This window comes from Pezoporus flaviventris, unplaced genomic scaffold (genome assembly GCF_033815535.1).
Source record: "Pezoporus flaviventris isolate CSIRO_AGI_PZ_B2104156 unplaced genomic scaffold, CSIRO_AGI_Pfla_v1 ptg000021l, whole genome shotgun sequence".
NCBI classification, from domain to species: Eukaryota; Metazoa; Chordata; class Aves; order Psittaciformes; family Psittacidae; genus Pezoporus; species Pezoporus flaviventris.
This window is the reverse complement of record NW_026892569.1, coordinates 9248085-9261769: the sequence shown is the minus strand read 5'-3', so window position 1 is coordinate 9261769 and position 13685 is coordinate 9248085. Positions and strand designations below refer to the sequence as shown.

General features: G+C 37.8%; 1 protein-coding gene across 3 annotated transcripts; it reads left to right on the top strand.

The window, feature by feature from the left end:
• The first annotated feature begins 428 nt into the window (after window positions 1-428).
• ASB14 (ankyrin repeat and SOCS box containing 14) lies at window positions 429-8782 on the top strand. Of its 3 annotated transcripts, none has more exons than XM_061455901.1 (11): window positions 429-744; window positions 1155-1247; window positions 2297-2511; window positions 3024-3079; window positions 3522-3653; window positions 3747-3905; window positions 4827-5072; window positions 5545-5716; window positions 6649-7192; window positions 7619-7772; window positions 8552-8782. In XM_061455901.1, the coding sequence occupies exons 3-11, from the start codon at window positions 2381-2383 to the stop codon at window positions 8743-8745; spliced, it is 1788 nt and encodes a 595-aa protein (XP_061311885.1). In that variant the 5' UTR covers window positions 429-744; window positions 1155-1247; window positions 2297-2380; the 3' UTR covers window positions 8746-8782. The 3 variants fall into 3 exon arrangements, with proteins under 3 accessions (XP_061311885.1, XP_061311884.1, XP_061311886.1); XM_061455900.1 differs by having other exon boundaries at window positions 430-744; window positions 1155-1194; XM_061455902.1 differs by having other exon boundaries at window positions 431-744; window positions 1155-1194; window positions 2297-2508.
• Window positions 8783-13685: the final 4903 nt, after the last annotated feature.

The following is a 13685-nucleotide window of genomic DNA, read 5'->3' as shown; positions in this document are numbered from 1 at the left end:
TTCCTAAATCTCTAGCAAAGAACTATTGCATACAGACACAGCCATCATTATTGCTTTGTAAGCATCCCTCCATAAAATACAGTAGCAGTAAATAAAGCACGAGAAAGTCTCACTCCGTCCTACAGTCACTAGCTAACTAGGCATCTATGGTTCACTTCCCTGTTTATTGTATGTTACACTGGCATGAGTTTTCAGCATAGGTCTGTTTTTCTGAAATTGTGGTTTTCCCTTTAAAGACTCTATCTTTTGTTTTTCTGTTTAATATGTGAATTGATATTAAGCAATCAGAAAAAAATAAAGTTCTTGCTTGATTTTGCTTATGTTTACTTTTATTTGGCTTAGGTTTTCTTTTTGTGCTGTCTTGCTGTTAGGACCTTACTTAAAAGAGTATCTTCAGTTTACTCTCTTAGGAAAGCCCTGAAGAATTTTCTTTCCGTAATGTAACAGCTACTACTTACAGTTCTGAAATTCTCATTCCAAAAACTTTTAACAAGAATATTTTTACAAAGAAACCAGACTCATAATTCCCTGTTTTGCTGACACAATTTGTCAGGTCAGATTATTAAACATAGCTAATGCATATGAAAGAAACATAGAGAAAGTCCCAGAGTATCTTATGATCAGGTATTTATAGTGAGCTATTAATGGACATGGGCTCTACTGAGATCATTTTCAGTCCTGAAAATATCACTTTCAACTTAATAATCACTTTGTCAAAGTGTAAGGTCTTCCCTCTTTCAGAAGGTGAGGAAAATGAGTATATTTTCTCAATTCATAGGAAAATTACTAGTCTTTCTACAAAATAGAACTGGTCTAGATTTAAACTTTTCATCTATGGATTGTACTGTAGGGATTATCAAACACTAACAGTTACTTGTCTTGTACATTTTCTTAATATATTTCTCTTTTTGCTACATGTGCAATTACAGAGCAAGGCCTTGCAATCATACAGGTGGATCAGGTAACAAATTCAATAATGCAGGTTTGCTATGAATTACTGCTGCTCAACTTTAATTAGTTTCTAGAATTATTCCAAACTCTTTGAGTGGCATGTTGGCAACTTCCTTCATTTTGTTTGTTCATTTTGCTAATCTATTTATTTGCTTTCAGTTTTGCATATTCAGTTTATTTTACTTTTCCCTGTATTTTTTCAGGGCAACTCTCTTGAAAGACAAAAGTGGAAGTTGTGTTAAGGTAAAACAGATGAGGGTTTTCAGTCCAACAGAACATCTGTGATTTTAATCTCTGTATGTGTATGTATGTATGTATGCATGTAGGTGAATATACAAAAGAACAGTGTGACTGCTTATGCACAGAACAGTGTACATCTACACACATTATACTATTTAATGATTGATTTGTTCTTAAGTTTTAACATTTAGACTTAACAAATAGTATCAATTAGATTTATTTCTATGCTCCATTGTTTTTATTACAATGTTAAAAGAGTAAAAATATTTTAAATTGATCTCTTTCAATTTGGCAAACTTTTTTTTAACTAATGCTATACTTAAGCTGCTTTTTTTTTTTTTAATTATTATTATTAACTCCCTTGTGGTTACACCAGTGTGTTTTATTTCTGCCTGTATTTGGATATATACTGCTGCAGTATTTTTTATATATATCCCTTACAAATATCCCTATCCACTGGGAGGCTGGTGCACATAGCACAAATCTAGAATACTTTCTTGACTACAGAGACAGTCTTAACGATGTCGTTGTTGAAACGATTTGAACAAAACCTATTATTTAACATAATAACTTTTATTATTTTAAATGCATGTCCTTTATTTGCCCTTCGCTTCCGGGTCCTCTGTGAACAAACTGAAAAAGCATCCCAAGTCTTATTGAATATTGTCATGATTTAAGCCCAGCTCTAACTCAGTACCATGCAGCCGCTCACTCACGCCCCCTCCCCCCCACCCCCCCTTAGGTTTTCTGCTAAGGAAACAGAACACCATTGTGATGATATTTGAGTGTCTAAAGCATTTAAGAGGGAATGACTCTTAAATAATTGAATTTACTTTTTTTTGCTGCTTTCTAATAGGTAATGCCAGAACAAGTAGCTATTCTATATGTTCAGTCTGTGGAACAGAGGCAAATCTAGCAATCCCATTGAAATAGAAAACCTTTACTCTTACTCTTCACTGTTATAAATAGAATAACTCCTTGCAGCACAAACTTAAATACTGGGAGAAGGCTGGACCTTGAGAGGGAGAAGTTCTCTTAATTTCTTTTCAACTAAGTTTAATTTCTCTTGATACTTGAACTGTGATTGCTATTTCTATTGCTGCAGATTTAACCTGAAGGTTTAACATCTCCTTCCAATTAAAAAGCAGTGTTTTCCTATGAAAAGTGATCCAGGTTGTGCAGATTTGCCATGTATGATTCTATGTATATATTTGATGATGATTCTGAAGATGAAATCCCTACCCAACAAGCTATTCAGGAAAGTTTACGAGATAGGCATAAAATTGAAGCAAGTGGCAGCGCAACAGAGGACGAAAGGTGGTAAGTTATTACTTCTATTTTGGATGTTTTCTTGGCATTACTATAAGCATGTAGTAACCTTATTTCCCTTTGTAACTCCATATGTTGTATTGCTCTGACTTTGTCTCATGGGTACTGGAAACCACTAGTAGCTCACTTGTTCTGAGTTCTCTCTGAAAAAGTATTCCCCTTTCCTCAAAAATATGGAATGTGTGAAACTTCCAGGTGATGTTTTACATCAATATCTAAATGAGTACAAGCTTTATGAAGAAGATATAGAATGATATAGAAATACATTCATATGGTAGCTTTTCATTTTAGTAGTTAATTGTTGGCTTTTGTGTGAAAAATCCAATATTTACAGTGGCAGGGGGAAACCAACAAAAGAAGTGTTTTAATATATTAAACCCTGAAAAAACATACATAACTTACAGAAATCTAACGTGTAGTCTAGAACTGAGTATTTAAAGTATAATTATATCCTGAATTCATGTTAAGTTTTACTTCTTTTCTTTCTTTTTCTGTTTATGCAGCTTCCAGTATGTTACAAGTAAAGAACATGAAAAGATAATTGCAGCAATTCGGGCAGTTAAGTACAAGCACACCACACTAAGCATATACCCGTAGGAATCACTTGAGTGATATCATTGTTGAGATCAGTCTCATCCCTGTTAAATCAGCTTAACTTTACTTTTGGCTACCTAAATACTTCTCCTATAGTTTCACTAGGGCACCTGTTTATACATTAAACTTTTATGCATTACTGCTCATGAGAGAATTGCATTTGAACTATTTTAGTCATACTATTATCAGTTTTTTCAATGTATAATTCAAAAAGCTTTGTGAATCAGTATTAATCATTGAGTGTTCCATTCATGTAAACCACCCTGTGAGAAAAAATTGCTTTGACAAAAGAAGTTGTTTATTCCAGATAGATACACTGATGGGATAGATGGTGCTCAGTATATTAGTTGCCTGAATTTTGTTTTATGATGAGTAATGGGATATGTGTATGTCTTAAAATATCACAGGCCAAGAAGAGGCCTTGATGAAGTTGGTAAGGCACAGTTCTGCTTTTGAAGAAGCAGATCAGCAAGGCTGGCTTCCCGTGCATGAAGCTGCAGCACAGCTAAATAAGAATATCCTTGAAATCACTTTTAAAGGTACAGAACCCTTCTGGTTTCCCACCAGAAAGTTTTAAAAAGTTGTATTTGATGAATCATCCAGCTTCAAATGTGTACTTTTCTGTATTTCAGCCTCCTGTGCTGTTACATGGGAACAGACCACTCTAAAAGGTGAAACACCTCTATTGGTGGCAGTAAGAAATTGCTTTGTAGAAAATGTCCGCTTTCTCCTGCTCAATGGCTGCAACCCCAACGTTAAGAATGAAGAGGGAGATTCTCCTTTAGTTATAGGTGAGTAGTTTATTTAGGGGCAGAGAGGTGGGGGAATGAGGTGAGATTGTAGTTACGCCTTTTAGATTTCAGTTTGACATATTTGTCTTCAAAGCAATATCTAAAATATTTTGCTATAAGGAGCAAAAAATGTTCTAGTCTAGCTGTGCTAGACTAGGCTGCTAGGCTAAAGCTTCTCAGGAAAGATGTGCAGTATATTAAAATGCACTGTCCCCTAAGATGAGGATTTATGAAATTTAACTAAAGCAGCCATGTAGGTTACAGATAATGGGGTATCAGAGGTTATAGTGTGCTATCAGTGTATTTCAAGTAGCTGTGGCACATGAAACTCCTCTACCTAATCTGTCTTGGTGAAGGGCACTCACTGTTCTATCCCACACAGCCTGGAAGATCAAAGAAAGAAGGAGGGAAAAGTGTTACCTATTCAGTGCATCCACTAGAGCCAATGCAAATGACTCTTTTAAGATCCCTCCTGACTTAACAGATAAGGTTTATTAAGCTAAGAAGGCATGTGACACAGTAATTCTAAATTTCATTTTGTATTATGGTAATTGCTTATGAAGATTAAGTAGAGCTCTCTGAGCAGGCCAGCTCCTGGCTGCACCAAGTCCCCCATATATGATCTCTGTCTAGTGGCAAGGGAAGTTGTATTCTGTTGCATTACCAAACACAACAGGGGATTAGAGAAAGAAAAAGAGATTACCATAAAATTATTCATTTGTATAGTTAATGTTATCCTGGAAACAAAGAACAGACTTGTTGATAAATTAAACCTTTTAGGGTAGTGTGACATTTCTCAGTGCATAAATAGCACTATCAGGAACAGCCTGAGGTTTCCTGGGCTGCTGCATAATAGAAGCCATAGTGCATGGAATAGTATGGAATAACATTCTAATTAACATTTTCCTTATTGTCTTACAGCAGTTAAACATGATTCATATGAGATTGCCTCCTTGTTGATAAATTCTGGTGCAAAAGTGAACTTGCAGTGTGTCCACAAGAGGACAGCTTTACATGAGGCAGCCAGAGTAGGCAGGAAGGATCTGGTAAAGCTTCTCCTTCGTTCTGGAGCAGACCCTGACCCTCGCAGTGGATATGGGCTCACGCCTCTAGCACTGGCTGCACAGGCTGGCCATACAGAAATTATGGAGCTCTTACTGCAAAAAGGTGAGATTTGATTCTATAGGATGTTGTAGGAAGAGAAGGCTATAGGATGATTCTATAGGATTCTATAGAATGTTGGATGATTCTATAGGATGTTGTAGGAAGAGGAGGCACCAACTGAAACCTGGCAAATTCTGTCTGAACATAAGACTTTTTTTCTGCAAGGGTGGTTGAACATTGGAACAGGTCACTCAGAGAAGTTGTGGAGTGTCGATCTTTGGAGATACTAAAAATCTGAATGGATGCTGTCCTGGGCAACCTGCTGTAGCTGGCCCTGCTTGAGCACAGGGTTGGACTGGGTGGTTTCCAGAGGTCCCTTCCAACCACAACTATTCTATGTTCTATTTTACAGCTCAGTAGGTTGATATAGCAACATGTAGCCTTCACAATACTGTGTCATTGGAGGGTTGGAGATAGTAATTACTGCTGGATATTCGCAGTGACCACTGTGAGAATCCTTGATTCTTCTTTCCAGGTGCAGATGTTCTTTCACAGGCAATGGATTGTGCTTCTGTGTTATTTGAAGCAGCAGGAGGAGGAAATCCAGATTCTCTGAGTCTTTTACTAGAATATGGGGCTGATGCCAATGTACCAAAGCACTCGGGTCATTTGCCAATCCACAGAGCTGCATATAGAGGACACTTTCTGTGAGTTACTATACTTAAAAATCAAGTAATGGTGACACCAGAAATACTAATTTTGCTAATTCTACTTTATTTGAAGCAGGCAGCAAATCTGTAGTTTTGTAGAGGAATTCTTTTTATCTTGTAAGTACGAGTTATCTGTGTCTGAATGCAAGATATGAGTCAGGATAAAATCATCGTCGTTCTAGGATGAACATAATTCCTGTAGTATTTCCCCACTTGTCACAGATAATAACACTGTCCAGTCTGATGCTGAGGTTCTTGGGATCCCCTCAATATCTTTGGGTATGCCTAATCTCCACCCCATTACAGGAAGGTAAATGTATTAAATAAACAACTAGATGTAGGGGATAAGGGATATCCCTGTTTTAAAGACAGGAAGGTTACTGGAAGATGTTTATGCTAAAATCACAACCAGTAAATGAGAAACAAGTCTTCAATAGTGGAAATGTTGAATCGTGGTTAATAATCTGAGGATTCTTAATTCCTATGTTACTGTTTTATAGAAATTAAATAAATTTAAATGTTAATGTTTATATTAAATTATATATTATATGTATTTATGTCATAATGTATTCTGTTAATTCCCTAATTCCTACAGGTTAAGCAGTAACACTCTGCTCTCAACATTTAGGAAAAGCTTCTGTTGAGAAGGAATCATTCGACTAGCAAGGAATGGGTTGGTTCATGAATACTAGTATAATGGAATGGTATTTTATGTGTAGTAAGTGTAAAGTCAGTTTCCCTTTCTGGCTAACAATTTAACTACTAGCAGTTAAAGCCAGTGCAGAGGTATAGCATGCCATAGTACTGGTTGGGACAATTAAGACAGTTTTATACTTTCATGATGAATTCTGAAGCCCAGCAACACAGAGAAATTCAAAGATCGAGGTAGGTGTTTCAGATTCCAAGTTTCTTCTTTCTTAATTCTTCAGAGCCTTAAAAATACTAGTTCCAGTTACTAATTTTGATGCCATTAAAGAAAGTGGGATAAGTCCAGTTCACTCAGCAGCAGCAGGAGGACATCCTCAGTGCCTTGAGTTTCTCCTAAAATCTGGTTTTGATGCCAATTTTATGCTGGATCAGAGAGTTCGCAAAGGCTACGATGACCACCGGAAATCTGCATTGTACTTTGCTGTTTCCAACGGGGATATCCACTCAACACAGTTGCTGTTGAACGCTGGAGCCCTGACAAACCAAGATCCCATCAACTGTCTTCAAATAGCCTTGAGGATGGGCAGCTATGAGTTAATGAATCTACTGCTCCGACATGGGGCAAATGTCAATTACTTCTGCAGAGTGAATACAACACATTTTCCCTCAGCTCTACAGTACGCTCTGAAAGATGAAGTCATGTTAAGAATGCTGATGAACTATGGGTATGATGTGCACCGCTGCTTTGACTGCCCTCAGGGAAGCACTTCGCATTCCCAGTACGTGACAGATGGATGGACTTCGACCGTTATCAAAGATACAACGGTAAGTCTATCAGGTGTCTTCATATGTTGCTTTACTTCCAGCAGCCTTCCTAAAACTAAATGAAAATGTACTTGATGCAGTGCCAGAAAAGGAACTTTTGAAACTGTAAGACAGTTTATACATAAAGATAGGAATAGACAAGGCTTTAAAATTAAATAGGTGTTGCAGTGAGGACTGGTTCATGACAACAAATGAGCACAAACATTATTTTTGACTTGTGGAAATGTAGCTAATAATATGCTAATGGTCAGTACAGAATTGGCTCCCCAGCATGGTCTTGTTCATGCTCTGAAAGCAGGGACATCCAGGCTAGCTCATTAGGTTGTTCGGTATCATAGCACATTGTTCCTGGCTCTTGCCCTGCGGAGGTGTAAGTCACTGACAGGAGTGTTGAATATTATCTATTAAACATTTTGTTTCTATCAGTTCTGTGAAGTGATAACATTGTCATGGCTGAAGCATCTGTCTGGGAAAGTAGTGCGAGTAATGTTAGATTACGTCGATCATGTTAATATCTGCTGGAAGCTAGAAGCAGTTCTCAAAGAACAGGAACTCTGGCCAGACATCAATTTGATTTTAAGTAAGTATCTGATGTTTGCCTTTGGGAAGACAAACTAGGGACTGGGGTGATTTTTGTTAGTTCCATTTTAGTTTTCTTTACCTCGGACTGTGCTTTTCTTGACCCTTGTTAGGCCAAAAGTTATGTTTTGACAGTAAGAGACCTCCTAAACATCAGCCTGTGTAGGATTTAACCTAAGTTTCTCTCAGAAGTCTAACACAGTAACTGCACTATTTATGTAGGGCACTTGTGAACTTTAATTGTGACATGGACAACATAATCCTCTTAAAGGGGAGAAAACCATTTCCCCCTGCCTCAAGTTGACAGAACAAGTTTAACATATGACTATTTTTAATGGAGTGATTTAATTATAGTCTAGATTAATTTTACAGCCTTTTTGCTTGTACATAGATTAAGAAATAGTGACTCAAAATCCTACTTTTAGTAGCTTCTTCAGGTTGACAGAAAACTGACACCAGCTATTTGGGGTTAAAGTACATTCCCTACACTTTACTCCTTAAACTTGCATTAACCTACATTTGGCCAACTTGACAGAAATGAAAGCTGTTGATTTAGAGGCCAGTGATTGTAAATACAACTGGGAGCTGTATGGGCTGAGACAAAGAGTAGATCCTGACCAGTCAGGTTGTCCAGGGACAGTCACATGCATTTTATCTATTTGCAGTGAATATGCTGCAAAATAGGGAAGAAAGCTTTTGAAAGGTAGCAGAGTATTGAATAAATAAATTGAATAACATTTAATAAATTAATTAATATCAATCTTGACTTCTCGTTTCTAGCAAATCCTCGCTCTCTGAAGCATCTTTGTCGTCTGAAGATACGGACGTGCATGGGCCGGTTGCGCCTCCGTTGTCCTGTCTTCATGACCTTCCTTCCACTGCCAAACTGCTTGAAAGACTATGTACTATACAAGGAATATGACCTTTATGGACAGGAAAATTTCACAGGCACCTACCACCTCAACTGTACATAAGTATTAGGTCTATAGTTTGAAGGGCATATTGGCGTGGATAAGACCTTTTTCTGTTGGGATTTAGCTCATATATATTAAATACCAGCGTACCCCAAAATGTAAGTATTAGTGATCACATTCTACCTATCTACTGGAATATAAACTATCTGTATGTTACAGCAGTAGTATTTTAAATGCTTAGTGGGGCAAGTTAAGGAACTGCAAAACACAAGCCTTATGTTACTGCTAAGTTAAAGCCTGTCATGATAGGTAACACTACCCCCACTGCAGGGTTAAACTCAGGGTTTAGTTTAAGGTAAGCAATTTAACCATAGGTTTGTTTTTTTTCTCTTCCCTTTCTCTTGCCAAGAAGTAAGTTTTTATTTGTCCTACAACTTTTATTTTGGAGTCCTACAGTGAAGTTTTGCAGAGCAGCTTAAGCAGGAGTTTTCTTCCCCCCCTCACTTGATGAAGCAATCCCACATTCTAAGCAGTGAAACAGGATTAACAGCCATAGAAACCTCTGCTTAGCAGCAGCTAGCACAAAATACCAATGGTACAGCAAGGAGGCACTATTTCTGACAGCTGTGTTAGTTCTGCACCTCAGTCTCTGGTACAAATATGTATTGTCCACCATGTATTTTGATGGTTTTCCTAGGTTTTCCTCCTACAGTGCTGGCTAAAGGCATGCTTGCAATTTTAGGAGTTTCTCTTCATACACTTGGGGTGTGGGCTTTTAGAACACTACCTGTCAGCAGTCACAGTTGTCTTAGGAAGGCTTACAGTGTACACACAGACACAGAGCCTGTTGTTCCTAAAAAATACTGCTGTCTGTATTTTAGAAAAAAAGAAAGTTTATCAACACACTTGGCATGAGTAGTATTTATTCCTTCATTATCAAGTAAGCATAGAATTTTTTTCTAGTTATACATGCATCTTTATCACAGAAGTTACATAATCCAAAAGTCTGCTTTTCCCCAGAAAAATCTACAAACCTTATAAAATACAAATTTAACCATAATGTAGTTATGACCAGTTGCTTTTTACATGGTGTTTATCATACAATAAACTAACAAAGCCCATGAAGATATGTATCAGTACCCATGTTAATGGTTGTGCTGGTATATATAAGCCTCTGTACACGTGAATTCTGACCATTATAACCACAGCTCTGCAGAGTGCTACACCTTATCAGATGACCACACCAACATGTGCACTAAATAGGTAGCTACAATGTTTAGGAATATTCTTCTACCGTTCAGTCTTTGATTGTTGCAAAAATAAGTTATCAGCATTCCCAAGTACAATAACTTCCTCTGAGGTTATCTGTCTAATATGGTTAGAATTAAGAGGAGATACACTTTGACAACAGAGCAATACAACTGCATGTTAAAACTTAGTTCAGAGGAAGGGAACACATCCTATCACCAATAACTTCCTGGAAGTCAGTGCTATGAAAAATGCAGGAGGTTTTTGGATTAGTACAAATCCCACCCAGAAAGTTCCTATAGTTAAGCTTTTATTTAATCGACAAAACATTGACCGAAGCCCTGGCACAGCAGGTTTACTACCCATGTTTCCAAGATTATACAACAATCAAAGTTGACACAAATATGCCACTGGAGGTTTTTAATACAGCTATTCTGGGAAAATGTGCAAGTCAGTCCCAAACACTGCAAAAATCACTTACACTTCACTAGAACAGGATCAATCCAGAATATCATCGTAAGAATTTGACAACTCTATTATAAAAATGATCTGAAAGATTGTACAAAATCCTTGGCTTGCAATAGAAACTTCATTAGGAATACAAGTGCATTCACAATGACATACTGGCTTGTTCTTGTCATGACAACTTAGATACCACTGTGGCAAGGAAAACAAAAAAAATCAACTTACTGCAGGGTTAAAAAGAAAAGCCTCAGAGGCCTTGATTGACTTGCAAGAGATTCTCTGAAATAGAGCAGCAGAAAGAAATACCAGCTCTCACTGTTAGACTAGACAATATCTCTACTAAATTCACTAAGCAGAGGCAGGTTTTTATTCTCTATATGAATTATTTCTGAAATAACAAGAGACTATATCGTAACATAGTTTTCTCCATTGGCTCCTCCCAAATTCTGTGCAACTAATTGATCAGATTTTACCTTAAACTTACGTGCAGGCACATTTGCTTCTTTATACCAATGTACATAAATTATAGGTCCAAAAATAGCTTCAGCTGTTGCAAAATTTTTAGCTCAGTGTTTACGCCTATATAAAGATGAAATTTGACAGCACGGTAGAGGGGGAACATTCCTTAACTCCTAAATATTACTTCATTGTTAGACAGTAAATTGGCTTCACACAATTTTAAACCTAAACAAATGAAGGAAGACAATCATATTTAAATTAGTTTAACTACCTGCTCATAACCAGTTGTATATGGCTACACTGCATATGACTCTTAACTTGTCCTCTGATTTAAACTTGGAGAAAGCTGTTAGTGGCTGCAGAGGGGTACTGCATATTACCTATAATGCAATAAAATGCATACCCGTAAGCATAATTTTGATATATTCATGCCATTACATACATAAAGAATGTATGTAGCTTGGAACAATGGGCAGCAAGACTTGCTTGGTCTGCAGCGCGTAAATTTATCTAGTGTAACAAATTCAGTATCCCCTTACCTAAGGGGAAAAATGTGGCAGGAACTACAAGGCTTCAATTAGCAACATAAAAAATTAGTCCTCAACAACACTGTGGCTGCAGTACAACTGCAAAGTCACTTTAAAATCAGGTACTTGAAAGAGTATTTTCAGGCATGTCTGAAATCCTAGTAGATGTATATGTTGCAAACTACAACTTCGGCTCAAAGTGCTTGAAACATCAGTCTGTAAGTAAAAGGCAGTATTAAACAGGAGCTGTAAATTAGAGGTGAGGAAACCAACCAGTAATTTACGTAAAATGATAAAATGCTCAAGTGCTGAAATCCTACTGCAGTAGTTCCCAGGAGGACATGAGGTGCTGATAATAAAAGTCATACTCTCAAGAAAAATATTAAGCACTTTTTTTGTTTTTAATTAACAAAAGTGTTCTCCAATGATGTAGTTTTAAACTTCACAGGAAATAAGGTACTAAATACTTCGAGGATGAGGGCATGAATAAAACCTCAGCAGCTATTTTTTGCCCTGAGGTGGTTCTACTTAAGAGTCTTGTGCTCCTCCCCTTAATGCTCACTCAGTGCACCACTCCTGTTAAACTCCTCATCTCTTCTGACCTCCCTTTTGCTCCTGCAGCTTCCATCACTCTCCTAGATGCTTTTTTATTTGCTCATTTTACACCAGTGAGACTCTCCAAAATAAGCAAAACTATCCCCCTTTATTTCATTCATGCATATTAATCTTTCTTTTACTCTCTTCAATCATTTCCCCCTTTTTTTAGTTGTTAGGATGAGAATCCTCCAACACAAACAGAACACCCTTCACTCCTATATGGTTTAGAGAACTACATTTAATTGCTTTTCAGGCTTTTCACCTATGCAAATGGAGCAATTCCACTTACGCATTGCTAAATCTGAAAAATCCTGTATGACAGCAAATTCATCTACCAACTTTACTCTCCTGCTTTCTTCATCATCTTTACAGATTTATGTCTGAAATAGTAATGGTGGGTTTCAAGAAAAAATGTAGCCATTCAATTTTCTGACATTTCTTCAATAACGCTAATGCAAAACAGGCTATACATCAGAAGTGCTTTCTGATGAGACTGCTAATCTATTAACTCTTCCATATGGAGCTGGGGCTACTGCAGCTAAACTGCTCAACACAATCAACAGGCTGGGTGACTACATTCTAGAAACTAGAGACCACCAATTTCCTATTCTTCCTGTGCTGTTCCAAAACTACTTCATTTTCAGCACATACCTGAGGAAGATACAGTAAGACCCAGTAACCTTGAGCTATACTGCCATATTATTTGATAGAAAAGAGAACTAGCAGTAAGTGAAAACCAACACGAACAGAGAAACCTGAACTGGAGTGATCTGCAGAGACAACCTGGCTACCATGCAATGATCTGTAAGCCAGGATTTAGGCACAAAAAGGGAAAAAAAAAAAAAAAAAAAAAAAAAAGGGTTTGTTGCCTCTGCACCCTTTTGTTGGCAAGAATATAAAGTGTCCTATGGATGAAAGCAGAGAACAGAGGACAAAATAAAAATGCCACTCTTTCTTCAGACAAAAGCCTCAGATGTGTGTGGTCCATGTGACAATATTCAAGCCAAATCTGGCCACAGGGCAACACCGTCTGGTCTGACTGGGCAACAGCAAAATTTCTGCAAGTGACAGGCTACTCTGGTGACAAAAAATGTACTGAAGCAAGCCTTGCTAACTAACTCGGGAAGAGAATGTGGAGATGCAGCCTCCCCTTCTCTCTCAAGGAAGGCAGAGTGTCACCCCTTCCCCAGTTGCTGAAGCCCTTCCCCAGGCTGCAGTTCTCCAGGAACTTGGCTCTGTCAATCTTGCCCAGTGCTGCAAGGGCTGCACTACTCCCCGATCTCCTGTGACAGGAGCCAGAGGCTGGGAACTTGTGCACCAAAAGGGAAGTGCTGCCAGCACGGGACCACTCCAGCACATGAGGAGGGCTAAGGACACTGATCCCTCTCTGCACCTACAGGCATGGAGCAGAGAGGTCTTGAAATTCCTCATGTACGGTATCAGCACTGAGCAGCTCCAGCAATGAAGGGCTGGGCCATCACCAGCTGATCAGGAGGTGGTGTGAAAATTGCTTCCATTCCTGAACACCAGAAATGCCCTGCAGTGAACTGTAAAACACTCGTAACTGTTATAACTTGGAGTATAAGTATATTCTTCTCTTTCTATACTTTGTTATCTTCATGCCACTATTAGAGAGATATATTCTGTTCCACTGGATTTTAGTATTTATAGTAATTAGTGCAAAAATAAATATTTCTCTTCAAA

Coding starts and splice junctions, on each gene's coding strand:
- ASB14 (XM_061455901.1), top strand. CDS start 2,381: ATGTATGATTCTATGTATATATTTGATGATGATTCTGAAGATGAAATC. Junction 3,080..3,521: donor AATTGCAGCAATTCGGGCAG/TTAAGTACAAGC, acceptor AAAATATCACAG/GCCAAGAAGAGGCCTTGATG. Junction 7,773..8,551: donor AGACATCAATTTGATTTTAA/GTAAGTATCTGA, acceptor TCTCGTTTCTAG/CAAATCCTCGCTCTCTGAAG.